The following is a 25,992-nucleotide window of genomic DNA, read 5'->3' as shown; positions in this document are numbered from 1 at the left end:
TGCATAGGTTTACACGCATGTACTGGTTTTCTTCCAGAATTTATAACAGGATTGAAATTCATATAGGGCCCATACTTGTACATGGTAAAATATGAAGGTTTTCCCTTCAGCACGACTTGAACTCAGAAACTAGTTTCTCACAGTCATTTTCTTGTGCTTCACCAGGGCCAAGGTTTTGGGACAGAGTGATGCACAGTGAATGTTGAGGGTTCTGTTTAAAGATGCTCACCTTCATACTTATCATTTCAAAGGAACAAAAGCAATAGAGAAGAAGCTGTATTACAGCGGAAGACTGCGGCCAGCGCCCCGCCTCCCCCCAGCGAGGAGGCTGTGTCCAGCAGCTCTGATGACGACTCTGGGACGGACCGGGAGGAGGAGGGCTCTGTGTCTCAGCGCTCCACCCCAGTGAAGATGACTGACGCGGGGGACAGCGCCAAAGTGACCGAGGTGTGGGGAGAGGAGCGCGTGGTCCAGCGTGAGGCACTGGGGAATGATCTCTAAGTTCCACTCCCAGGAGAAAGGCTGAGAGCGAGAATAGGTCACATTATCTCACTCATACCATTGAAATGAGATCACGTGTAATGTGTGGTGTTGGAGGCACTGCGGAGATAAAGACATCCAGCATAGAATAGACAGACAAAATGGAAATGGCTTCATTTTGCAGTAAAATCAGTGCTTTTGCTCCCAGATGTAACAGTGAAATTCTTATTTCTTCAGAGTTTTTAAGAGAATCCTGTGCCTCTTTGGGCAGCCCACCCACTTGCGGTTCGTTCACTCCCTTGCTCAGCACACTGTTGGAAGGCAGGGTTTGGACCTGGCCCTCACCATCTCTGCGTAGCCCCAGTGGGCAGTTCATCCTGCTCAATTTGATATTACCAATATAGTAAGGGAAAATAAAAGTATACAACAGAAAAACTAAATCTAGTTTTGGGGGAAATTTGATTTCTAGACATAGCTGGAAGTCATTAGAGGTCGATATGACAAAGTGTGATAATACAAGAACTGAATCTATTGTCCTAGTAGTTGACAAACTGCAAATGACTGGTCAAGTCCAGCACACTGTCTGTTTTTGTAAATATAGTTTTATTGGAGTTGGCAAACTACAAACAATTGGTCAAATCCAGCCCACTGTCTGTTTTGTAAATAAAGTTTTATTGGCACTGATTTTAACTTGCTTATATGTTATCTGTAACAGCAGAGGTGAGGAGTAGCTGTAGAAATGGTATGACCCAAAGAACATAAAATATTTACTATCTGGCCCTTTGCAGAAATTTTTGCTGACTCCTGTATTATATAAACACCACTAATAATTATTTAGCAGGTTTTTTTTACCCTAAAACAAACTATTTTTAGTGGAAATAAAATCAAATTTTAAAAAGCATTAACTGAGAAGTTTAATGAATAGATTGAAGAAACATTGTGATTCCTTTAGTGGGAAAATTCACAGGTTCATTTTCTTCATCTTTGGCAGTAATTTATATTCTAGATGTCTAAAAATTTTCCTGGTCCCTTTTTTTTAACCCCAGAATGTGGTCCAGCCCATGAAAGAGGTATATGGGATTAACCTCTTCGATGGTATCTCAGAGGAAGATCTCTCCATTTATTCAAGGTAAACTACTTCCATGTAGAGGTTGAGAAAAAAATGCAAATGTATTACTACAATAACATATCTAGTATAACTTTAAAAAATTAAAATAGTCAATACAGAAGGAAATGAATTCCATCTGGAATATAGTAATAGCATTTAGAAGGTCAAATTCAGAAACACTGATTTATATTTGAGTAGGGGGCCTTCTGCCTGAGATAAAAATTTATGATGAGTACATGTATTTTCACTGCCCACATATAAGCTGTAAACTGAAGTACAAACACAGTTCTACAGTAAACAATCCTCAAGATCAGGTACAAAATAAACCTGGGATATTGCCGATTGAGGACCTTGCAGTCACTTTAGCTCTGGGCTGCTGGTGGGAAGGGTGTCTGAGGAGGAAAAAGGAAGCAATGATATAAGGGAGCTGATTCAGGATGTTATAGCCCTTTGGTAAGCAGGTCTAGCTGGGGGAAAGGATCCCCCAAAAGGCATTCCCTGAAATCACGTACATACCTTTGCATGTAAGTGTGTTTTTCTAAGAAGATTAGCGGTTATGAGATTCTCAAAAGAATCCCTCACCTTGCCCTAACTGGTTTGGTTCAGTGGATAGAGCGCTGGCCTGCAGACTGAAGGGTCCCGGGTTCGATTCCGGTCAAGGGCATGTACCTTGGTTGTGGGCACATCCCCAGTAGGGGGTGTGCAGGAGGCAGCTGATTAATGTTTCTCTCTCATTGGTGTTTCTAACTCTCTATCCGTCTCCCTTCCTCTCTGTAAAAAATCAAAGGAATCCCTCACCTGGAAATCCTTAGGAAACTGATGGGTCCACTGTAAACACCCCCTCAGCCTAATACATGCCTTGAGAAGACTTGTTTTTTTCACTGCTTCAGTGGAATTTTATTAGTAGTTATTGTGTCAAAATTCACATGTATAGGACGCAAAGGTCTGTCTTAGAAAATTCTAAAGCAGATGTAATTAGATTTTAACAATAAGATAGAACATATTCTCATTAGAGGACAGCCCTTAAAAAGTGAAGGATAATAGAGAATTAAGTACAGTTCTGTCAAACTGGAAATGAACTCTGCATGCACAGTGCCTCTTAAAACAAAGTTCTGTGAAACTATAACATTTCTATGGATGTGAATTTCAGTGGCAGATATTATTAGCTTCTAAACATCTGACGCTAAAGGAATTTCCAATCAAAACAAGCGCAGTGGCTTTCATTAAATGTAGAGCTATGATACTTCTATAAAGAGGTCCTTCATTCATATAAGTTTGACATATGTAAACTCTGTAATATATATGCGCACTGACCTACCATTCCTTTATAAGGAGGGTATTGCATTTATAGAATCCGTCGGACCACATATTGTCAGCTTTTTCCTTGAAGCTAGTAAGACCTGCTATATTACACAGTGATGGCGAACCTATGACATGTGTCAGAGGTGACATGCGAACTCATTTTTTTGGTTGATTTTTCTTTGTTAAATGGCATTTAAATATATAAAATAAATATCAAAAATATAAGTCTTTGTTTTACTATGGTTGCAAATATCAAAAAATTTCTATATGTGACACGGCACCAGGGTTAAGTTAGGGTTTTTCAAAATGCTGACACGCCGAGCTCAAAAGGTTCGCCATCACCGATATAACATGTAAAATACAAAAATGCACAGCCTTTCTTGACCGCAGAGGCACTGGTGTGACTGCATCGCTGTCTTACCAGAGGCAAGTTGAGTCGTTCAGGACTCAGCCACACCCTCCTCACCCGGCACAGACAAGCAGTGGCTTGTTCCTCACGTTGTCAGCAGTGCCGCTGAACTGTTTACCGGTTGAGGCCGGCCTTTGTCAGGAGCACGGCTGGAAGAATGCATTATCCGGGGTTAGGAATGAATATGACTTTGCCTAGTGCAGAGAGTGTGAGTGTACGTGTCAAGGACTGAAATGTGGGCTCATGTGAATTAAGCAAAAAGTGTCTCTTGCTTCAGGCATGACTTTCACCTGCAGCCTTTGTAGCTCAGATTGCCCCTGAGGCCCACTTCTAGTTCTCCCTTCTGGGGAGTGAGATCCAGCCTTGTTCAGCCACAACACCCCTGGGAAACAGTCTCAGAAGGTGCCAGGGCAGGCCTGCGAGGAAGGGATCATGCAGGAAAGAAGGAGCCCATGTTCTGGAATGAGATTCTGTGCTTGGTGTTCTGAAGTTCAACACCTCCTCCTTTGATGGGTATAACACTTCACAGTGTTTTATCTGTTCTTTAGACAGCTCTGTAGTAGACTGAAAAGATGTTATTATCCCTCTAAAGGCTGAGGGCGCAGGAAGAGCCATGCAGTGGCCTATCCAGGAGACCTGTCCTGTGCTTCTGGGGTGTCTGTGATCTTAGTCTGTGCCATTCTCTTCATTCTCGTGATTATATCAGCTGCCTCTGCTTATGATGCTGGGTCCTGGTGCTCTTCCTGCCTCTTCTGACCCAGAGAGCGGAGCTTCCAGGGCAGGGCGAGAGCCCATGGATTCTGCCCTGTATTGTGAGGCACCCTCTCCCACTGCTGTTCTGCACCCACTCGGCTTGACTCACCAGAGTTTGTGCACGTGAAGATGGTGCGGTCGCCTGGCTTGCCTGTCACAGCCGCCACCTGGGCGACCACAGGACATTGTGGGGAGGGAGGCCATGCAGCCAGAACTGGCTTCTAGGGCCCATCTTCCTGCTACCTGCTCTCCTGCCTTTTTTGTCTTATGCTGACCCTCAACCATCTTCAGACTCCTGAAGATCTCTCGGTTTTATAGTTTTGTTCTAATTATTGAGCTCTTTTCTTTGTACCTCCCTTTGCCCACATCTTTCCTGATATCTTTGGTTTGCTATTTTGACCAGACTCAGAAGTTTACTGACTTCCTCAAAGCCTCAGACCTTTGCCAAATCTTTTTTTTTTTTTTTTTTTTTTTAATTCTGGCCATGATCATGCACATGGTTTGCTAAGTTTAAAGTTCTGTACAAATATTAAATGCTATGTGGCATTCTTTTTTAAAAAATGCATCCAAAATGTTCACTTGGTAAAAGTATAAAGTTGGATAAAAGTAAGCTATTTAAAAGTTTTTCAGTAGCCTGTGATTTAATAATTGCTAGTTTCTACAGCACTTTGCTTGACCTTTAAAAAAGCTACTTAAAAAAGCTACTTTAAAGTATCCTTAGTCATCAAAAGAAAATATTTCAAATAGTAGAAAAGTGAAAAGGGAATCAGCCCTGTAATCCTGCCCTGTGACCTCCTCGGGGCACATAGAGCAAAACTGCAGGCTACACTTCAGGCAGGTCTGCTCTTGAGAAATAGCTGGGGGCCCTCTGCCATCATGGTATCCTCTTACCCGGCTGAGACCCCGGGCAATTCCCTGTGGCTCTCAGCTTTAAGACAGGCTTGGTGTTGCCCCAGTCTTCTCTAAGGAGGGGCAGTATACAGTGGCGGTCGGTCGCTGGTCTCCTCAGTCCTCTCCATCTGTGTTAAAAGTACTCTTCGCAGTGACTGGGGTATACTTGGCGATTCTTGTGGTCCTGAGGAAACTGAGACCAGATCCTGGGTTCTCAGCAGCGTCTGCTGCAGGGGATGGGCCCCCAGCCTGGTCCCGCCCTGTCCTTGTCATTTGTCTCACCGCAAACCTCTCCCCTCGTTGCCCCATGTTCCTGCCACGGCCACCAGCAAGTATGTGAGGCCCTGAGAGATCAGCTGCTTAGCTTCAGGAACAATTGGCTTTGCTTTTTTGTGTGTTTTTTTTAATCATGTTTAAATAAGTAGAAATGCAATGTAGTACACATTTCTTATCATTCTTATATCTCTGGTTCTGATATATTTTAAGCAGAATTTCTCTTCCTTCTCACAGACCCACTCTAAAATCAGGCAACCATCTAGGAGCAGTCTTGTGTTCCATGGGGTGCTCGTGTGGGCTTTTCTGACATAAGCACACTATTGTCATTTGAAAGCTCATTCCATGCTTTACTGACTGTATTGCCAATAGTTTCTTCCCTAGCTCACTTTTTATCCATTGTAATTTGTAGATTCGTTCAGCTGGGTCAGAGTCAACATCAGCAGGATAAGAGCAGCCAGCAGCTCTGTTCCAGGTGTCCAGATGGAGTTATAAAACTGTGAGTACTAGATTAGACCTTTAAAAAACACTTATATTCATGCCATTCACAGTGCTTTTTTTTTTTAAGATTTTGTAAGAAAAACATTATCTTGTCACCATATTAGTATAAGCATAAACATCTTCTCCTGGTACCTTATCTGAGGAAAACTGTAGCTGTGCGGGCGGAGAAGAGATGGCAGCCTCGACTTAAAGTGCACCCTTTGGAGGTGAGATTGGAGTTGAAGGAGGCGTCTCTCCATGAACTCTGCTCTCCACTGGGGAGAGCTGAGATGACAAAGCAGCTCTGACCCTGCAGACGGGCTCTTCACGTTCGAAGCAAGACCCTTGAAGGCAGGGATGCCTGTCTCTTCTAACTGTATATCCTCACCAGTTCGAATAACTTACTGTAAATTCTTAAACAGAACTGGTTTCATATCCTGAATCACAGCATCACAGATCTACCACTTGTTGTTTTGTTGTTGTGTTGTTTTTTAACCTTGAACAAATAACAAGTCTTGTGTAGATCAGTTTCCTCATCTGCAAAGTGGGGCAATAATCACACCTGCTTTGCAGGTGGGCTTAATGAAAGAATACCAAGCACTTAGACCTGTGTCTGGAAAAAGTTCTCCATAAGCAGTGATCATCATTCTCTGCCTGTTGGCACCGGACAAAGCAAAGGTTGTGGCCCGGAGAGGCTCCGGATGTCATATGCTCCGTTGAGGTCTTCCAGAAAATGGGTCCGTATGGAGATTAGTGTGTGCGAGGTGTTCAGATCAGTGCCTGGCATATAGGTGACATTCAGTAAAGATGAGCTTCCCCTTTCTTGACCAACTTCACCAGTTCACTAAATTATGTAACAGATAGGAGCTGCCTAACTTCACTGTGTACTACATCGTGTGCTTCTGACTGAGAGTGGAGAGGCTGTTATAGCAATCCAGGCAGAGGCTGGTGCCTGAGAGAGCAGTGGCTGGGAGGAGTTTGGAGGTGCGAGGGGTTTGGGGAATGTTTAGGAGGTGAAATGAACAGGACTTGGATACTGGCTCATCATGGAGGAGGAGGGCCGTGTCAAGGATGCCCCTTAGGTGGTTTGGTTTGTGTAACAGGTTTCATTGATTCATTCATTCATCCATTTATTCATTTAGCAGATAGGTATAGAGTATACCTGTGTTAGGACCATTCAAAGCTGCCATTTGCCAAGGTAAGGAGCACAACAGAAGGATCCAGTTTGTCTTTAAAGTAGCATCCAAGTGGACTGTTGGGCAAGCAGTTAACTCAGCTGACCTGGAACTCACAGAGAGCCTTCTGGGGCTGTAAATGCACCTGGGTGACCATTGAAGCCACTGGCTAAGGGTGAGACCCCCCCGGGAACTAGAGTAGAGAGAGAAAAGAGCTACAGCTGAGTCTTGAGGGGTCTGGGTCTACCAGTCGAGACAGAGACCTGCAAGGGAGGCAGAGCCGGTGCGGGGAGGAGAACCAAGGCGGTGTTTTATCACAACCTTCAAAACGGCTGTTTATCCCTTCTTTCTCTCCCTGTCACTAATTATTTATTTGTTTTTAATTTAAATCCTGTATTGTTTAAAGTATTATATATGTCTCCTCTTTCCCCCATTGACCTCTCCCCAGCCACTCCCATCCGCCAGCACATGCCCTCACCCCCCTAGCGTCTGTGTCCATTGGTGATGTTCATATGCATGCACACAAGTCCTTCGGTTGATCTCTTACCCCCTACCCTCCCCTGCCTTCCCTCTGAGGTTTGACAGTCTGTTCAACACTATTTTTTAAAACTTTTTTCCTCTTTTTATAAACATGCAGACTCCAGTTAACTTAGAGATAGTTTTTCTTTCTTATGTCTAACTAGCAGGTGGAAGTGTGGGCTCCCATATGAATTGAAATATATGTGGCCAAAGAAGGAAAGTATTTAAATGTGTTAGTAAAATAAGAGACTCTGTTAACCAAATTGTATTATACAAATTGATTATCCCATTAAAATAATATGGCACAGTTTAGGAGGAGGAGCTGATGAAATGGATATAGCATACAAAATACAAGAAAAGCCTTTTCCCCGTTCTCTTTAACATAGGGGCTACTTTGATCCGCAGTTGAGCTTGCAGTTACTAACTTTAAATTCTTCTCTTAAAAAACATTTAGTACTTGCTTTTCTGAGTTCTAACACATGTGAAAACCATGTACTAGTAGATGTAGATTTTCTTAACCTTTTCCAATTACTTGGTAAAGAATCTAATGCGAGTGTGTTTTTGCACAGCATCAGCAGCAGGATAACAGAGAGCCTGGTAGGCTCGGCATTATGTTGTCATGGCAACTGCTCAAGAGTGTTGTTGTGTGTGTGCATGGGTGTACACTTTAAATTGCAACTGTAACTTAGTTCTTAAAATGTCAACTAATAATTTTTAGATTTCTAAAGCTATGACAAAACCCAGAGAATTTAGATTTATGAGATGATCGAAATTCTCATCTTGTTACGTGTTAAATTCTAGTAGATTTTAAAATGGTAATGTTTATTTTAAGTTTATATACCTTCTAGAGGCCCGGTGCACAACATTCGTGCACTCGGGAGGTCACTCAGCCCGGCCTGTGCCCTCTCGCAGTCAGGGAGCCCTTGGGGGATGTCCTGGTGGGGAGCGGGCCTAAGCCGTCAGTCAGATATCCTTAGCACTGCCGCTGCTGCACTTGCCAGCCATGAGCCCAGCTTCTTTGCTTCTGGCTGAGCGATGCTCCCCCTATGGGAATGCACTGACCACCAGGGGGCAGCTCCTGCATTGAGTGTCTGCCCCCGGTGGTCAGGCGTGTCATAGTAACCGGCTGTTCTGCTGTTCGGTCGATTTGCATATTACCCTTTTATTATATAGGATGTATCTACTCATTTCTGGATAATTCATAATATAACAAATTTTTTTTGAAATCATGAGGCAGCCAATATTTTTCTTCTAAATATGAGATAAATACAGCAACAGAGATACAGAAACCTGGATGGGGGAGCTGGGAACTGTCACCCACGGTCTTGCAGGACATGTTTTAGAAGTGGATGTTAAACCCAAACACTGTCTGCACTGTCAGCTGCTCAGACTATATTTTGTTTGAGTGTGACCCCTGCCTTTGATCCATATCACTTGGTGATCAGGGAGAAGTGACATCAGCCAACATTTACAGGGCACTCAGTGTTATGGGCACTGTTCTACATACGTTCACCTGTATTAACTCCATCCTCACAATAATCCATCAAGTAGGTCTTACTATTTTTTTTTTAAATATATTTTATTGATTTTTCACAGAGAGGAAGGGAGAGAGATAGAGAGAGCCAGAAACATCGATGAGAGAGAAACATCGACCAGCTGCCTCCTGCACATCCCCCACCGGGGATGTGCCTGCAACCCAGGTACATGCCCTTGACCGGAATCGAACCTGGGACCTCTCAGTCCCCAGTCCGACGCTCTATCCACTGAGCCAAACCGGTTTCGGCAAGTAGGTCTTACTATTACCTTCATTTTGCATATGGGAAACTGAAGCACAGAGAAGTGTGTGACTTGCCCAATGTCAAACAGCAAGTGAAGGAACCCAGATTTAAACTCAGGCAGGCTGGCTCTCCATCACTAAGCTATAAATGCCTAGGGTTAGCAGTTACTTTTAAAACCACAATGGTAAAAATACTTTATCACTAGTGTGAACATTTCTCCCTTTGATTCTCTGACATGATCTATATGCAGACACAATATTTTTGCTCTGTTGATCTTGACTTTTAAAAAATACTTTAAGGTAGTATATACCTTATTCTTTTCCCAGTCCCCAGCATACTGTCCCTAATGTGGACACACTTCCTGGGCAAGCATACTTTGCTTGATTAGGGACATGGTGTAGAGCTGGCTTAGCCATCATCAGAACAGTGTTGCTGCTATTTAGGGCTCTTGCCATCCTAGTTATAGGTTATAAGTTCCTAGAGGGTAGCCCATCTTTGTGTCCCCTGCTGCCCCCAGAAGAGTACCTGAAATTGAGGGCTCAGTAAATACTTACTGAAATGGACTGAATCTCTCCCTCCTCCCCCATCCCTTCTATTGCTGTCAGAGTCTGTATGAGGCCTCCTGAACATCCCTAGAAAGCAACCTCACCCAGTGTCTCCCTCTTTTCAGCCATCCTCCTAGGGGTTCCTTCCTCCCACCCTCAACCCTGAACATTCCTAGTTCTTCCCCTATGCTATTTTCCGCTCAGAATCACTCTCTGCCCTCTTCTGTTTTTTGGTTCCCCTACCGTCTTCTGATAAAAGAGAGAGAGAGAAAAAAGCACACCAAGTTTTTAGCTTTTTAAAAAACTTTTTATTTATTTATTTTCTTTATTGATTAAGGTATTACATATGTGTCCTTCTCCCTCTTTTTCCCCCTCAAACTCCCCCCCCCCCATGCCTTCACCCCCCTGGTATCTGTGTCCATTGGTTAGGCTTATATGCATGCATACAAGTCCTTTGGTTGAGCTCAGCTTTTTTTTCTTTCTCTATTCTGCTTCCACTTGCACCTACGAGCAAGTGCAGAGTGAGAAGGCCTAAGTGGCAGGGCTTGCTGTGCAGGGGCGGGCGGGACCAACCTGTGCTCATTCTACCAGTTCTCGGGGAGTTTTTGGCCAAGCAACACATACCAATCAGTTTAGGTTAAAAAGAACATGAGCACACATATTATTAGTGCCTGCTATTCTGGTGGCTCACCTTTTCCAGGAATATGTCTCACTCATTTAGAAATTATCTCCAAGAAATGGTTCAAAATGTGGCACGTGGAGTTTGGATAAATGCTGTCTAACTTAGGATTTTTCCAATGCAGGATGAGGTGAAAGGTAATATAAGGTAAATAAGTATGTTTTAGGATTGAACATTGAATTTATTCCCTAAGTACACCTTACAGAGTGCATGCCCCTGGGGATGGGCTCTGGCCAGGAAGTGTGTCATGAGTCAGTTAGTGTGTGCTATCTCCAGGCAGAGTTAGCACACACCGCTGAGATGGGTGTGACACCAGGGCCCTGATGAGCTCCACTTTGTTCACTCGTCATGAAAGCATTTCCAATAATGTGCCCCTAAACCCAAGTCAATGTGCACCCCCCCTCCCCCGCCCCCATTGATTTCCTCTAGTCCTCTGCAGACAGTGCTCTGGCTTCTGTGCTGCAGGTAGAATCATGTCTACCCCAATGGGTAAACCTTGTTATCTTTCCCAGACACCAGGGAGGACAGTCTTTAAAGGCTTAAGGATTAGAGCAGTTGGGAGGCCATGGTCAATGATTAATCTGCTAATTCCCCCCACGGGCGGGAGCTGGTAGGTGGCAGTCCTCAGCCCAAGGAGGTGGTGACGTCTTCCCTCACCCCAGAAATGACCTCAACAGTCGTCTCTCTTTTCATTCTGGCTTTTACTTTTCTTCTCTTTCTCTTTAACCCTCTCTGGCTTTTCCCTTTTATCGTTTCTATTTCTAAGTTAGTTTGTTCTGTCTCATCCCCGCTCCCCCAACCCATTTCTTTTACTTTTATTTCTCTTTCCTTCGTTCTCCTAACCATCCTCACTCCATTCCCTCCGGCAAGTTTTTTGTTGTTATTGTTTTTTGAAATAGAGCAATCTCTCCAAAAACACAAATTTCCTTCCTGTATTCTAGGACATTGCTTTTCAGGCTGTAATTCTTGACTCATTAGTGGGTCATGAAATTGACTTAGCAGGCCTCCGCACAGTGCAATGAGGTAGAACGGACTAAATCCAGTAGGAAGTTCCAGTGTGTGGCATGGAGTACGGTTAAGCCTTATTTCATGAAATTTTTTTTCTGTGCATGAATGCAGCTTCATCAATACATACACATAACTAGGTGCGTGCCGATTTGCCATGGGAAGTGCAGTTCTTACTTTGGGTGACAGTCACAGGTTGGATTTATATGAATGCATCTTTTCTGGAACCACACGAGTTTAAAAACTTAGGGTCTGTTCCTGGCATCTAGGCACTTAACACATGCTTGTTGATTGAATGAAAGTATGTGTGAGTGACTCCTATGGGGAATAATTAGAAAAGGAGAAGATAGGTCAGGACAGGGGACAGGAAGAGATGAGAGGGTTCTGTGGTATGTCCATCGTGGGTGAAATAAATGTGGGCCTTAGAAAACACACTTGTGACTCAGAATGAACTGAGAGCGGGGATGAGCATGCACCGGATGGAGGTAGCAGGGAGCTACAGCTGGAAGTCAGAACGAAAAAGCTATTCCGTAAAGTGAATGCTGCTTTGTGTGAATATTATCTACAATGGCATCTGCATCCTATGTTAAACAAGATAAGTTTAGTGAACCCGTGAATTCAGTGAAACTTTTGGGGAGGGCTATCCTGAAAGGTTTCTAGCCTATAAGGAATAATAAATGTAAATTTAATTGTAGGTACTGGTGTTATTAATTGAAGGCATCTATCATGACTTTCATATATATATATTTAATTTCGTGTATTGCCTGTTTTATTTTGGTGACTACAAAGCATACCATTTACGGAAGCTGTCACAGGCTCACAGGAGGTCTTAGGTTCCCCCTCCCGTTCCCCTTAACATGGGTTTTTGTTGTTGTCTCAGGAGCATAGATCTCTGTGAGGTAAGATGTACTTGCCTTACTGGTAAGACACTAAAAGCACTAAATGACAGGTAGCTATTGAGTGCTCCTCACTGCGTGCCAGGCTAAGTGCTCCGAGACATAGTTGGATGAGATAAAGCTCCTGCCTCTGAGGTGTACATTGTTGGGTTTCCATTGGCGTTATTCCAGGTGATGGGGAGGTGTGCAGGTGTCAGCAGAGCAGGCTGTGGGACTATGGGAAGAATACACATCAGACAGGCTCCTGGGCAGGGGTGAAGCCTAAGGGGACGATGAAGTTGTCTGGTTGAAGAAGGCTAGGAGGGTACCACTTGGAGACCCATACATAATCCTGTGTGTCGAACACCAGGGATAATCAAGGAGGAGGCGAGAGATGCAGGCAGGCAGGAACAGGATCAGGAGGAGGTGCTAAGTGAGAGAGAGTGACCCTTATTTTATTAAAAGCCTGTTTTAATCAGGGGAGTGAGAGGCTTACATCTGCATTTTAGAAAGGTCACTCTGGAAATAGCATGGGGAAGGGATTGGAGGCAGAGAGGTAAACAGCATATCTGTAGGAAGTGGGACGAAGTGAGTGGAGTACTATTGGCAGTTGAAATAAAGAAGGGGGCTATTTTGTAAACGTACATTTTGTAAACGTACACTGTAGGCCAGTGGTTCTCAACCTTCTGGCCCTTTAAATACAGTTCCTCATGTTGTGACCCAACCATAAAATTATTTTCGTTGCTACTTCATAACTGTAATGTTGCTACTGTTATGAATCGTAATGTAAATATCTGATATGCAGGATGGTCTTAGGCGACCCCTTTGAAAGGGTCGTTCGACCGCCAAAGGGGTCTCGATCCACAGGTTGAGAACCGCTGCTGTAGGCCTGGGTGAAACTTGGTGATAGATTGTGTGTGAAGAACATGTGAGAGGCAGGAGTTTTTTAGCTTGGTTAACTAGACATGGTGATGGGTAACCCACCAGGATTGGAAATACATGACAAACCAAATTTGGAGGCTCAGGTGGTTTTTTTGTGACGATTATAGGACATCCAGCATGATTTTCTGGAGCTAAAGAGGTTTTAGATTAAGCAGATTCAGTAATTGAGTTTTATTCTGCTCTTGATTTAAAAAGCAAGTAAGTGGCATTTCTTAACTTTCTCTGAAGAGGGCCGAGGTTAAATAGATTATTATAGGTGCTTTGAAATTTCCTGGAGATTCACGGTCAGTTTAAAGAGGAAAACAATCCTGTAATTACTGATAAGAAGAATTTATTATGGTTTTAAGTGTATTTTTAGCCCATAAAACACACTTATTTTTTATCTGAGCAAGCCGGATAAGCCTGTGGGAACAGATTAGGATAGCTGATATGGCATGTGAGGGGTATTACTCACTGGTTTTTTTAGCTCTGTATACAAGAAACACATTTTGTAACTGCTTAACCTTTTGATATTTTGTTACTTTACTGAATGATCATCCATTTATGTATGGAAGGTGGGTGGGAAGATTTGGGGCAGATAGAATGATTATTGAGGCTGTGCTATGTCACCGTGGCTTCCCGGCAAGCATTGCTTTTGCACAAGGAAGATGTGTGCCCAGGTATGATATGTTCTTTGCCCTTGTTTTCTTTGACCATATACGAGAAGTCTTACAGTTAAGAGAAATTTTTGGTGAAAATAAAGAAAAAGACATTTCAATTTTATATTTAAATGTAGCTTTACCATCTATGTGTGACTCAGAACCCCTTGGGGCTTGTAAACATGATTTTGGAAATAAAATACAAATCCCATTAAGTCCTAATTGTGTTTAAAATTCACCAGTCGTCTTTTGCCCTAGCAGGTTTGGCTCAGTGGGTAGAGCATTGACCTGTGGACTGAAGGGTCCTAGGTTCGATTCCAGTCAAAGGCACATGCCTGGGTTGTGGGCTCGATCCCCAGTAGGGGGCATGCAAGAGGCAGCTGATCAATGATTCTCTCTTATAATTGATGTTTCTATCTCTCTTTCCTTCTCCCTTCCTCTCAGAAATCAATAAAAATATATTTTAAATAAATAAAATTCACTGATAGTCTTTTAATGTTGTATAAGTAATTTTTCATGTTTAATATGATAATATTGCTATTTACTTTCCATATGGTCTTATGAAAAAAATTGAGAAATACTACTGTGAAAATTAATTGTATTGTCTTCATAATTAAAAGGTTGCTCATATTCTATAAACATCTTTCTGTCATCCCTCCCAATTTTATAGGAATGGAAAATCCTTGATTAAAACCCACTATGTGGTATTTTAAATTTAAAACGAATAGAAAAAGACTATGAGTTACTTAAGGCCAGGGCTTTGTATCCGTAGGCCATAGCTCAATACCAGGTACACAGTAAGCATTAAGTAAATTACAAATGAGTCGTATTTGATATTCAATATTTTTACCTCTTTGGAGGAATATTGTACAAAATTAAATGGGAAGGAGAAAGAGAGAAATGCCAGGGTTAACAAACTGAAGTAAATGGCAAGGCAAATGATAAATGTTTATAAGTTTTTATTTCACTGTAGTTTATTTTCAGTTGTAGATGTAACAACTCAGAGTTCTTGGCAGGTATCTCAGGATTTTTTAATTGACCAACTATTGCTGTCCTTATTAGTTAACTAGAGGTCTGTTGCATGGATTTGTGCACCAGTGGGGTCCCTCGGACTGGCCTGTAGACATCCCCTGAGGGGTCCCGGATTGTGAAAGGGCAAAGGCCAGGCTGAGGGACCCCACTGGTGCACGATCGGGGCCAAGGAGGGACTGTGGGAGGGCTTTAGGGCATGTTCGGCCTGTCTCGCCTAGTCCTCATCAGTCGGACCCCAGCAGCAAGCTAACCTGGTGGTCAGTGCAAGTCATAGAGACTGGTCCAAAGGTTGAATGAACGGTCAGACACTTAGCATATTAGGCTTTTATTATATAGGATTATACATTATCTTAGGACAGGCTAAAATATGATCATGATTTTTAAAGTTTAATTTTTTCCTGCTTTTTTTTGAGATATAATTAACATAACATGTGTAAGTTTAAGGTGTACAATGTAATGATTTGATATCCTATATAATAAAAGGGTAATATGCAAATTGACCCTAACAGCAGAATGACCAGGAATGACCAGTTGCTATGGCGCACACTGACCACCAGGGGGCAGATGCTCAATGCAGGAGCTTCCCCCTAGTGGTCAGTGCACTCCCACAGAGGGAGCTCCGCTCAGCCACAAGCTGGGCTGACAGCTGCAAGTGCAGTGGCGGTAGTAGGAGCCTCTCCCGACTCCTCTGCAGCGCTAAGGATGTCTGACTGCAGCTTAGGCCCTATCCTTCGGGGAGCAGGCCTAACCTGGCAGGTGGACATCTCCCGAGGGGTCCCAGACTGTGAGAGGGCGCAGGCCGGGCTGAGGGACCCCCCAGAGTGCAGGAATTTTCGTACATTGGGCCTCTAGTATGTATATCTGCCAAATGATTACCACAAGAAGGTTAATCAACATCTCCATCCCCTCACATAGTGTGTCTGTGTGTGTGTGTGTGGTGAGGATTTTTAAAATCTACTCGCTTAGCAACTTTCAAATATACAAGACAGTAGGATTAACTGTAGTCACCATGCTGGATGTTTCATCCTCCGAACTTATTTATCTTACTGGAGGCCCGATGCACGAAATTCGTGCAAGGGGCTCAGCCCTTGTAGCCCCGGCTGCCTCTGCCAGCCTTGCAGCCCCAGCCGGCCCTCTCAGCCCCAGCAGCCTTGGCCAGCCCTTGCAGCCTCGGCTAGCTCTCATAGCTCCTCACAGCCTTGCCGGCCCTCACAGCCTCGGCCGGCCCTTGCAGCCCTGGCTTTGTCCGGAAGGTCGTCTGTTTGGTCTAATTAGCATATTAGCTCTTTATTATATAGGATAACTGGAAGTTTGTACCCTTTGACCACCTTCACCTTCACCCATTTTCCTTGTCTCCTACCCCTGCCTCTGGCAGTCAACAACCTGTTCTCTGTTTCTGTTAGTTTGGGTTTTTGTTTTATTTCCATATATTAGTGAGATCATACAGTATTTGTCTCTCTCTGTCTGACTTATTTCATTTAGCGTAATGCTCTCAAGGTCCATCCAGGTTGTTGTAAATGGCAAGGTTTCCTTCTTTTTTATGGCTGAGTAATACATATATTACATCTTCTTTACCCATTTATTCATCTGTAGACACTTAGGTTGCTTCCATGTATGTCTTGGCTACTGTAAATAATGCTGCAATGAACATGGGGTGCATATGTCTTTTCAAGTTAGTGTTTTTTATTTCTTGGGGTAAATACCCAGAATGGGATTGCTGAGTCATGTGATAATTCTATTTTTAATTTCTTGAGGAACCTTTATACTGTTTTCCATAGTGGCTGTACCAGTTTACATTCCTACCAACAGTGTACAGGGCTCCCTTTCTCTATATCCTGGCCAGCACTTGTTCCTTCTCTCTCTCTCTCTCTCTCTCTCTCTCTCTCTCTCTCTCTCTCTTTTAATAATAGCTACTCGGATAATTATTAGATGATATCTTATGGTGGTTTTGATTTGCATTTCCCTGATGATTAGTGACGTTGAGCACCTTTTCATGTTCCTGTTAGCCATTTATATGTCTTATTTGGAAAAATTTCTATTCAAGTCCTTTGCCAGTTTTAAATTGGATTATTTGTTGTTTTGCTATTGAGGTTTGTGTGTGTGTGTGTGTGTGTGTGTGTGTGTGTGTGTGTGTGTGTGTTTGCATTCTCTAGGTTGCATTTTCATTTTGTTGATCATTTCTTTTGCTTCACGGAAGCTTTTTAAGTTGATGTTGTCTCACTTGTTTATTTTTGCTTTTGTTGCTTGTGCTTTTCGTATTATATCCATAAATTCATTGCCAAGACCAGTTTCTAGGAGCTTTTCCCCTCCGTTTTCTGTAAGGAGTTTATGGTTTCACATCTTACATTTAAGTCTTTAGCCTCTTTTGGGTTAGTTTTTGTGTGTGGTCTAAGTTTGGGGTCTGTTTTCATTCTTTTACATGTGATTATCTAGTTTCCCCTGTAATGTAACTAGCTCTTGGAGTCCCTTGAACAACATACCTAGAATTAAAACCCTGATTTTCTGATTTTTATTTACCTGTTGTTTCCAAATACAAGAAGCTCTAAAAATGTTGCTTTATTTTTATATGTAATTTACTCTTGAAATCTTATAATAAAAAAAATATGGCAGTTTGATCTCAGTTGCAAAGAATGAACATTTTTACATTTTTAAAAATCTTCCCTCTCAAGCCCACTTCTCATGAGCTTGCAAAACACTCTTTGTAAGGTGGTTTACATCCATTAATGAAGGGTCACAATGTCTATTCTGTGTGCATGATGTCACCAAAACACAATTAAGCCCCAAAATATCTGAATAAAATGTATCTTCTTCTTATCTAGAAAAAAAAGAGAGATTGAGACTGTCCTGATATTGTTAACCTTTTTATTTTGTTACTTGTAATTATTAAAATTCATTACTTAATGTCAAAATAAAGTCAGTTAGTGCTTTTTAAGCATTGTACATCAAAGGAATACTTTTTGAAAATAAAACTCTTTTAGGTTTGTTTCAAAAGATGAATAGCTAAATTTGTAGTTTCTTTATCATGTGGTTAGAAAACAGGAAAATAGATAGACTAAAACAGTTAGTGTGTTTGGATACATTTAATTTTAATAATAGAATAGAGGTAGGAAAAACATTCTGATAATCTCAGAAGCATCAGTAAATATTTAGCAGATAGGAAAAGTTATTTGCCAGATAACTAAAATGTTATTTTAGGTATCTTTTGGGGAACTCTAAAAAGGATTATATTTGAACTTTCTCAGACTAGTAACTTTGTCCCACACACATGCTTTCAACTCATTATTATTATTATTGGCCCAAATATTTTGTTTTTACTTGTTTTGAACATTTTTAACACAGTAGGCAATACTCTTCTCAGTTTTCTCCTGCTGAAACAAAATCAGTTATTGGCTGGTTTGTTTATAGATCATGTTGATGATATAATTAAATTGAATTTATTGTTTACTAGTTTAAATTTATTATTTCATTTTAGCCTTTAATTTTTTTTTTTTTTTTACACATTTGGAATCTTGGGTGTTTCTCAATAGTCTCATAATAAGTACATCAATTGGTATCATCTGGATTTTTCATATACATCTTTCTTCCCAAAGCCTGCCTATAATGGCTTCTAGCGTTACAAAGATATAATCAAACTTGTGTAGAGAGGGGCTAGATGCTGTTCTGAGAATACCCTACTAGCATGCGTTTAGCACTATCAGGACCATGACATCTGAGAACTGGAAAATGCCTAGAGATCTTTGGATTCAGTCCTCTGATTTTTATTAAGAAAATAAAGCCTGGAATAGGTCAGCAGCTCAGAGTTATAAAACCTTTAAATGATAAAGCTAGGACTCAAATTCATTTCTTTGAGACTTAAACACTAAGTGCAATAACATGCAATCCCTGAGCCAGACAGCTGGAATTTCCCCAACCCATACTGCTATTGGGTGCAGCTAAAACTGGGGGAGCCTCCCACAGGGGCATGGAGAGTAGCAAATAGTGATATCTAGCCGGTTGTCACCAAAGGAAGAAAAAAGGGGAAAGATAAGCATAAAGCAGTGAGTTTGAAAGTATGATCTGCAAACTCCTGGGGGTCTTGAGACCCTTTCAATGGGTGATCATTGTCTTCACTGCTACACACTTACAGGAGAGAGAGAGAGAGAGAGAGAGAGAGAGAGAGAGAGAGAGAGAAGGGAGGGAGGCAGCCTAGCCACTGTCAAGTCCTTGATGAAGCAGTAAAAATTAAGTATCAACTCTCGAATGCATGTCTTTTTAGTATTTATTGTGACAAAACAGGAAACATACTACATAAAATACTCTGATTGACTATCAAAATATGATGGTTGTCTCAAGGAAAAGCACTTGTAAGATTGTCGAAGTTGTGAGCTGGACTTGCTACTTTTTTCATGAACACCAATTGAAGTAATGATGACAGACAAGCTGTGGTTCTTCAGACTTAGGTATTTGGCAGACACTTTCTAAAGAAATGAACAAAATATGCCTTTTACTTTAAGAAAACCAATTGAGAGTTTTTGTCAACAACGATAAGCCAAAATCAAAATTTTGTAAAACTTGTATCTACCATCATGAACACTACTTGAAGGTTTTTCTGATGAGATTGGTAGCAATCTTAATAAGTGTGATTTTTTAAATCCTATAAAATAAAAGCCTAATATGCTAAGTGTCCGGTTGACTGCTCAACCAAAGTGTAATATGCTAATGATATGCTAAGGCCACTCAATTGCTTGCTATGATGTGCACTGACCTCCAGGGGGCAGACACTTGACTGGTCAACCAGTCGCTATGACATGCACTGACCACTAGGGGGCAGACGCTCCGACCAGTAGGTTACCTTGCTGCTGGGGTCCAGTTTATTGGGACTGAGCGAGACAGGCCGGACACACTCTGGAGCCCTCCCACAGTCCCTCCCTGGCTGGCCAACCTCCCACATCCTCCCTGGCCCCGATCGTGCACCAGTGGGGTCCCTCAGCCTGGCCTGCACCCTCTCGCAATCCGGGACTGCTCAGGGGATGTTGGTGGTCAGTGTGCTCCCACAGGGGGAGCACTGCTCAGCCAGAAGCAGGGCTCATGGTTGGTGAGCATAGCAGTGGTGGTGGGAGCCTCTCCCGCCTCTGCAGCAGCGCTAACCACCCCCCCCCAACCCCAAGTGCACAAATGTTGTGCACCAGGCCTCTAGTATTGCATAATGAAATTGTTACCATTTGGAAGATGTTTATAACTCCATGAACCAATACTGTCCAAATGACCAATGCATGCTATTTAAAAATCATCCATGGATAAGAAAATGTATTCCAAGTGCAATAGACCAGTGGATTTTAAGATAAAATCATATGAAAAGTTTATTGGTATGGTTTCAGATTCTATATTGCAACTAAACTTTCAGAAACATGTCAAATGTTGGTGTAATATCAAAGAAAGGTATCCACAATCATTTGGAAGGGCTACTAAATACTTCCTTTTCCAGCTATATACCTCTAAAGTCAGATTTAATTTATATACTTTAACCAAAACAACATGTCATGACCATTTCAGAGCAAATTTGAGAATTTGGTTGTTTTCTATTAAATAAGACATTGAAGAGATTTGCAAACATGTAAAACATTGCTATCCCTTTCACTAATTTTTTTGTTTTATTTTAGAAAATATGGTTATTTTTCTTTAAAATATATTACATTATGTCCATTTTGGGCTTATTGTTATTTTTAAATAAGTTAATAAATATTTTAAAATTCCTAATACAGTAAATTTCAGTAGATACAACATCATATAAACCAAAGCTTACTGAGGTCCTTGGTAATGTTTTTAAGAGATAAAGTGTCCTGACACTACAAAGGCATAGAATAGGTGACCATTTATGTCAGTATGCAGCACTGAGGCAGCCAAGGCACTACCATATTCTAGCCTGTCTCAGTCCTTGCCAGCAAAACGATGTTCTTGACTGGTTGAATCAATGTTTATTTTTTATGCTTATTTAGAGGAATTGCGGAAGCAAATATTATTTTAAAAGGTTTCTATCAAAAAATTGTTTGGACCTCGTAAGATACTTTCTGCTCCAAATAACAGAACATCTAACTCAGCTGGTTTTACCTCTAGGATAATGTACAGCTTTGACTTCACTGAAAGATTACACATAGGGCAGGTTCCAGAGTTGGTTGATTCAGGAGCTTCAGAGGATCATAAAGTGCCCAGTGTCTTTCCATCTCTTTGCTCTCCCATCCTCAGACAGCTAGCAGGATGGCTAGGGCAGGTCCAGGTTCCACAGTCAGACACGGCCGTGCCTTAGGGAGAAAGGGACATTTTCCCTGTGTCTCCTCCTTGGGAGCAAGGAGTCCCACACGCTGCCCAGCAGACTTCTCATGCCTCATTGGCCAGGATTGGGTCATGTGCTCATCCCTAAACTTGTCATTGCCAAGGGCCATGGGCTGTGATTGGCTTAAAATAATCGTGTTGGGGGACCTGGATGTGAAGAAGTCATTCACAATGATTTAGTTACTGAAAACAAACCCCCCCAAAATTTTATACTTTTCCAGTTAACTGTTAGTTCATTCGCACAGGTGCCCAATCGGAGAGGCAGCACGAACCTGTGGAAAGAAGCCTGAGCCTGAGAATCGGGAGCCCGTGGGTCTGATCTCACATCTGACATTGTTGAGCTATGGCCCTGCCCTGTCCTTCCCATGCTCCCTCTGTAAAATGAGGGCTTGGACTAGAGCACTCGTTCTGACATCTTCTGGTTCATTGCTTCCTTTATTCACCCACTAACTCCTTCATTCTATAATGTTTAGAGTGCTTACTCTATTGTGGAAGTCACAGGCAGGATACAGATCTGCACCAGATGCCTAACCACAGCAGATGTTCTTCCTCCTGCACTAGGCACGCATTGAAAGCCCAAAGGGAAGTAATATCCAAACTTTCTTTACTTGTAGAATAAACTGTTTAATGCCCTCTGCAAAGCTCATTAGCAGTCAGTTACATTGGGGAGGGTTCTCTCTCATCTTAGTAAAATGTAAAATGTATTCAGAGGTGAGAATGAAGACCCACAAATTATATTCTGGAAAAGATAAGTCTTTGTCCTCAGGAAAAATGCTTGTGGGCCTGGCTGTGTGATTGTTGCACTTCTAAAGAGTGTGAGGTAGAGAAGCCAGCCATCAAGAGAACAGAAAAACAGTCGAGAGAAATGAGATCATGCTCTCCAAATACCCAAAAGCACTCTTACACTTTATTTAGATAAAATGCTTAGAAAATTTTTATTTATTTTTATTTTTTTTAGAACTAAGCCGCTAAAATTTTGGAGACCTTTCTCATGTGCATTGTTGGTTCATTTTTCATGTCACGTGAAGTGCTGAGATAGCTGGCAGTATTTACCTCAGCAAAGAGGATTAGAAGTCGTGTGATCAGTCCCTCAAGTAATAGGTGAAGGCAGGGCCTTTTTGAGTTACTTTGGGACCAGTATGGGGAACATACAGGGAGGAAGATTGAAGGCCACTGAAGAGAAAATCTTTCCAATAAGTAGAGCTGTCAACAATGGTGTGTAAACATTCCATTAGGTCAAAAGCATGAGTTGTCCCAGAGCCGAGAGTCCTAAAGCAGAGGCTGGATGGCCCGTCAGCACTGCTGCGGAGAGTCTCTTCATTGAGCTGAGGTTGGGCAAGATGATTCGGAAGGAAGGTCATCGCTAAGATTCTGCAGTTATCAGTATCACAGCCATGGGACGTCCGGTGGTTGGGATCATTAGCAGTTTGAAACAAAAAAATAGGTGATTCATTTATTCACCAAATATTTATTAAGTACCTACTATGTGTTAGGCACTCTTTGAGACATTGGATATATGATAAAGAACAAGCCTGACAAGATGCCTCAGGGGATTTATGTTCTGGGGTATGCAGACAAACATTGAACTAATAAATAAGACAATTACATGTTCGACAAATGCCCTGAGCAACACAAACCAGGGTGATGGAAGAGAGTGATCTGTTTTAGATTAGGATGTGAAGGAAAGTCTCTTCGAGGAGGTAACGTTCAAGCTGAGACCTGAATGAAAAGGAGGCCAGAGATGACTGGAAAGAGTGTTCGAAGCAGAGAGAACATGCACAAAAGACCAGGGCAGGGAGCAGCGTGGCATGTTTGAGAAGCAAGCAGAAGGCTGAATGAGAGGTCCAGAGGAGTGTGCATGGATGGAGTAAGGCACAGGTAAGGGCCAGATTCCTCAGGAGCTTAGCTGTTATTCTGTCCAGTGGGAAGACGCTGAAGGATTTTCGGAAAAGAGTGGAAGGCTCTGATTCACATCTCTAAAAGACAACTATGGGTACTTTCTGGAGGATAACTTATAGGGGGCAAGGAAGTAAACAAAGAGAGAAATAAATTCAAAAGAAGTGTGGTTTTACAGAAGCCAAGAGAAGAAAATGTTTCAAGGAGGAAGGAGTGGGCCCCTGCCTGGTGGCTCAGTTGGTTGGAGCGTCGTCCTACTAGTATACACTAAAAAGGTGGCAGGTTTGATTCCTGGTCAGGGAACATACCCAGAGTTCAGGATTCCATCCCATCAGGGCAAACATGGGAGTTAACCTCTCTCTCTCTCTCTCTCTCTCTCTACCCCCTTCCTCTCTCTTTAAAATCAATTTAAAAAACACATATCCTCAGGTGAGGATTTAAAAAAAAAAAGAAGGAAGGATGGGCAGTGCCGGAAGCCAGTCCATCCTTGCTGCTTGACACAGTCGCTGCAGGAAAGAAACATCTGCACAGCATATGTTTCAAGGGACCTGGCGTATATAGCATACTGTTCTTAATATGTTTGCTCCCCTTAGCGCTATGTGTTTTAACCAAGGTCACCTCTCCTAGAAAGGTTGTTTCCCCAGGTAGGGATTTTTCTCTGAAGTTAGGGAGGGGATAAAACCCCTTAACAACTAAGTGCCAGGCGGGTAGTTAATCACTTTAACTACAAACAATCACGCTTAAGCTACATAATCTTTACTCCCTGGAATGGAGGTAAGAAACGCCCTAACCTTTGCAATAGAAATTGACAGGATTAAAATCAACTGGCATAAATACAGATGTAACAAGACAATAAACACCAGAACTTCGCTGGAGATCCTGACCAGAACTTGGCTGGAGATCCTGGCTAGGCTGCTGATGAACTGAACGCTGTCTCCGTGTCATTCCTTCTTCACTGACTCCGTCCACACCTTGGGGAACCCCTGGACCTGCTGGGGTTGGACCCCAGCAGGGCAGCATTGTTGAATACAGAAAAATTAACTGGAAAGCTGTTGATGGCCTTTATGAGGAAATGTTTATGGGCAGTAACTTTGCAAGCCCACTTGCAGTGGATTTAGGAAAAAATGGGAAGCGATTGAGAGGACATGGGGAGTAGAAACCATTCTTTTAAAAAATGCTGTAAAGGGGTACAAAGAAATAGGACCTGAAAGGGAATATGAAATTAAGATATTGTTTCTAAGATCTGAGTTACTACAGCAGCTTCTCTGTGCTGACGGAACGGGGGCTGCAGAGATGCAGATGCTGGGGATTCTGGACAAAGCATTGTTTTGCATTTTTATTGAAATCCATAATTTCATTATCTTTGATGTTGGTTAGTTTGTTGGGAGTTTCTGTATTAAGTTGAACCATATGAAATTACCAATATGCACACATTTTGACCTACGAAAATATCAATGTTACATAATTCTACCTAATAGAAGTAGGATTTTCTACTTTAACTTAGACAATTTTAAATTTCTCTCATAGGTCTTTATCATTTATATACATTTTAAATTTGGAAACAATCTCAAACTTATCTAAAAGTTGTAATTACAGAACAAAGAACATCCCCCCCCCCCAAACAATTTGAGAGTAAGTTGTAGACCTCATATTCTGTCTCTCCCTAACATTTGAGTAGGTATTACGGTACTACCTGTAAATAAGAACATTCTTCTACAAAATCACAATACAATCTAGTAAAATCAGAAAATTAACATCAAAACTACCAGCCAATCCTCTGATGAAGCTATTGAAACCCCATTCAAGTTTATGCCAGTTGTTTCATTAATATCATTAATCCCCAAAAGCTCTAGTGTAACATCTCATGTTGCATTTAAATGTCATGTCTCTGTTGTCTCCTTCCTTCTGGAACAGTCCCCCAGTCTTCCCTGATTTTCATGACCATGACTCTTTTCTTAATTAAATTTATTAGGGTGACATTGGCTAACAGGGTCATATAGACTTCAAGTGTATATTACTATGACACATAATCTATTCATTGCATTGTGTACCCACCATCCAAAGTCAAATCTTCTTCCATTACCCTCTACCACCCTCCCACCCGCTTCTCTCTGGTAACCATCACTCTGTTGTCCATCTGTGCCTCTGAGTTTCAGTTTTATATGGAACATATGACTGAAATTATGTAGGTCTTAGCTTTTTCTGACTGACTTATTTTGCTTAGCATAATATTCTCAAGGTCCATCCATGTTGTTGCAAATGGCAGTATTTCACTTTTTCTTATGGCTGAGTAGTATTCCATAGTATATATGTACTACACTTTATTTATCCAATTCGCTATCAAAGGACACTTTGGTTGTCTCCATATCTTGGCTGCAGTGAATAGAAGTGCACATATCTTTGCAAATAAATGTTTTTGAGTTTTTTGGGTAGATACCCAGAAGAAGAATTGCTGGGTCATATAGTAACTGTATTGGTAGTTTTTTTGAGGAACCTCCATACTGTTCTGCATAGCGGCTGTACCAGTTTACATTCCCACCAGCATGAATGAGGGTTCCTTTTTCTCCACAACCTCTTCCAACTTGTTATTACCCATATTGTTGATAATAGCCATTCTAACAGGTATGAGGTGGTATCTCATTGTAGTTTTGATTTGCATTTCCCTAGTTGTTAGGAAAATGCAAATCAAAACTGTCAGTAGCTCTGTGGTATAATTTGAAGCCAGCAGTGTGCTACCTCCAGCTCTTGGCTGATTGCTCTGGCTAGGATTTCCAGAATTATGTTGAATAAGAATGGTGAGAGTGGATATCCTTGTCTTTTTCCTGATTTTAGAGGAAAAGATTTCAGTTTTTCACCATTGAGTATGATATTGGCTAAGGGTTTGTCATATATGACCTTATTAT

The 25,992-nt window shown here is 41.9% G+C and overlaps 1 protein-coding gene across 2 annotated transcripts in view; it reads left to right on the top strand.

Annotated features, from left to right (window-relative positions):
• Positions 1–25,992, top strand: part of FIG4 (FIG4 phosphoinositide 5-phosphatase) — a 101,905-nt gene that overhangs the window by 62,472 nt on the left and 13,441 nt on the right. For both annotated transcript variants that reach the window (XM_070417931.1, XM_070417932.1), the window contains exons 20-22: positions 252–447; positions 1,527–1,609; positions 5,629–5,715. In XM_070417931.1, the coding sequence (XP_070274032.1) occupies positions 252–447; positions 1,527–1,609; positions 5,629–5,715 (366 nt within the window). The remainder of the gene's footprint in view (positions 1–251; positions 448–1,526; positions 1,610–5,628; positions 5,716–25,992) is intronic.

This window comes from Myotis yumanensis, unplaced genomic scaffold (assembly GCF_028538775.1).
Source record: "Myotis yumanensis isolate MYYU_CA2020_CCGP unplaced genomic scaffold, mMyoYum1.0.hap1 SCAF_6, whole genome shotgun sequence".
NCBI classification, from domain to species: domain Eukaryota; kingdom Metazoa; phylum Chordata; class Mammalia; order Chiroptera; family Vespertilionidae; genus Myotis; species Myotis yumanensis.
This window is presented reverse-complemented; position numbering and strand designations above follow the sequence as displayed.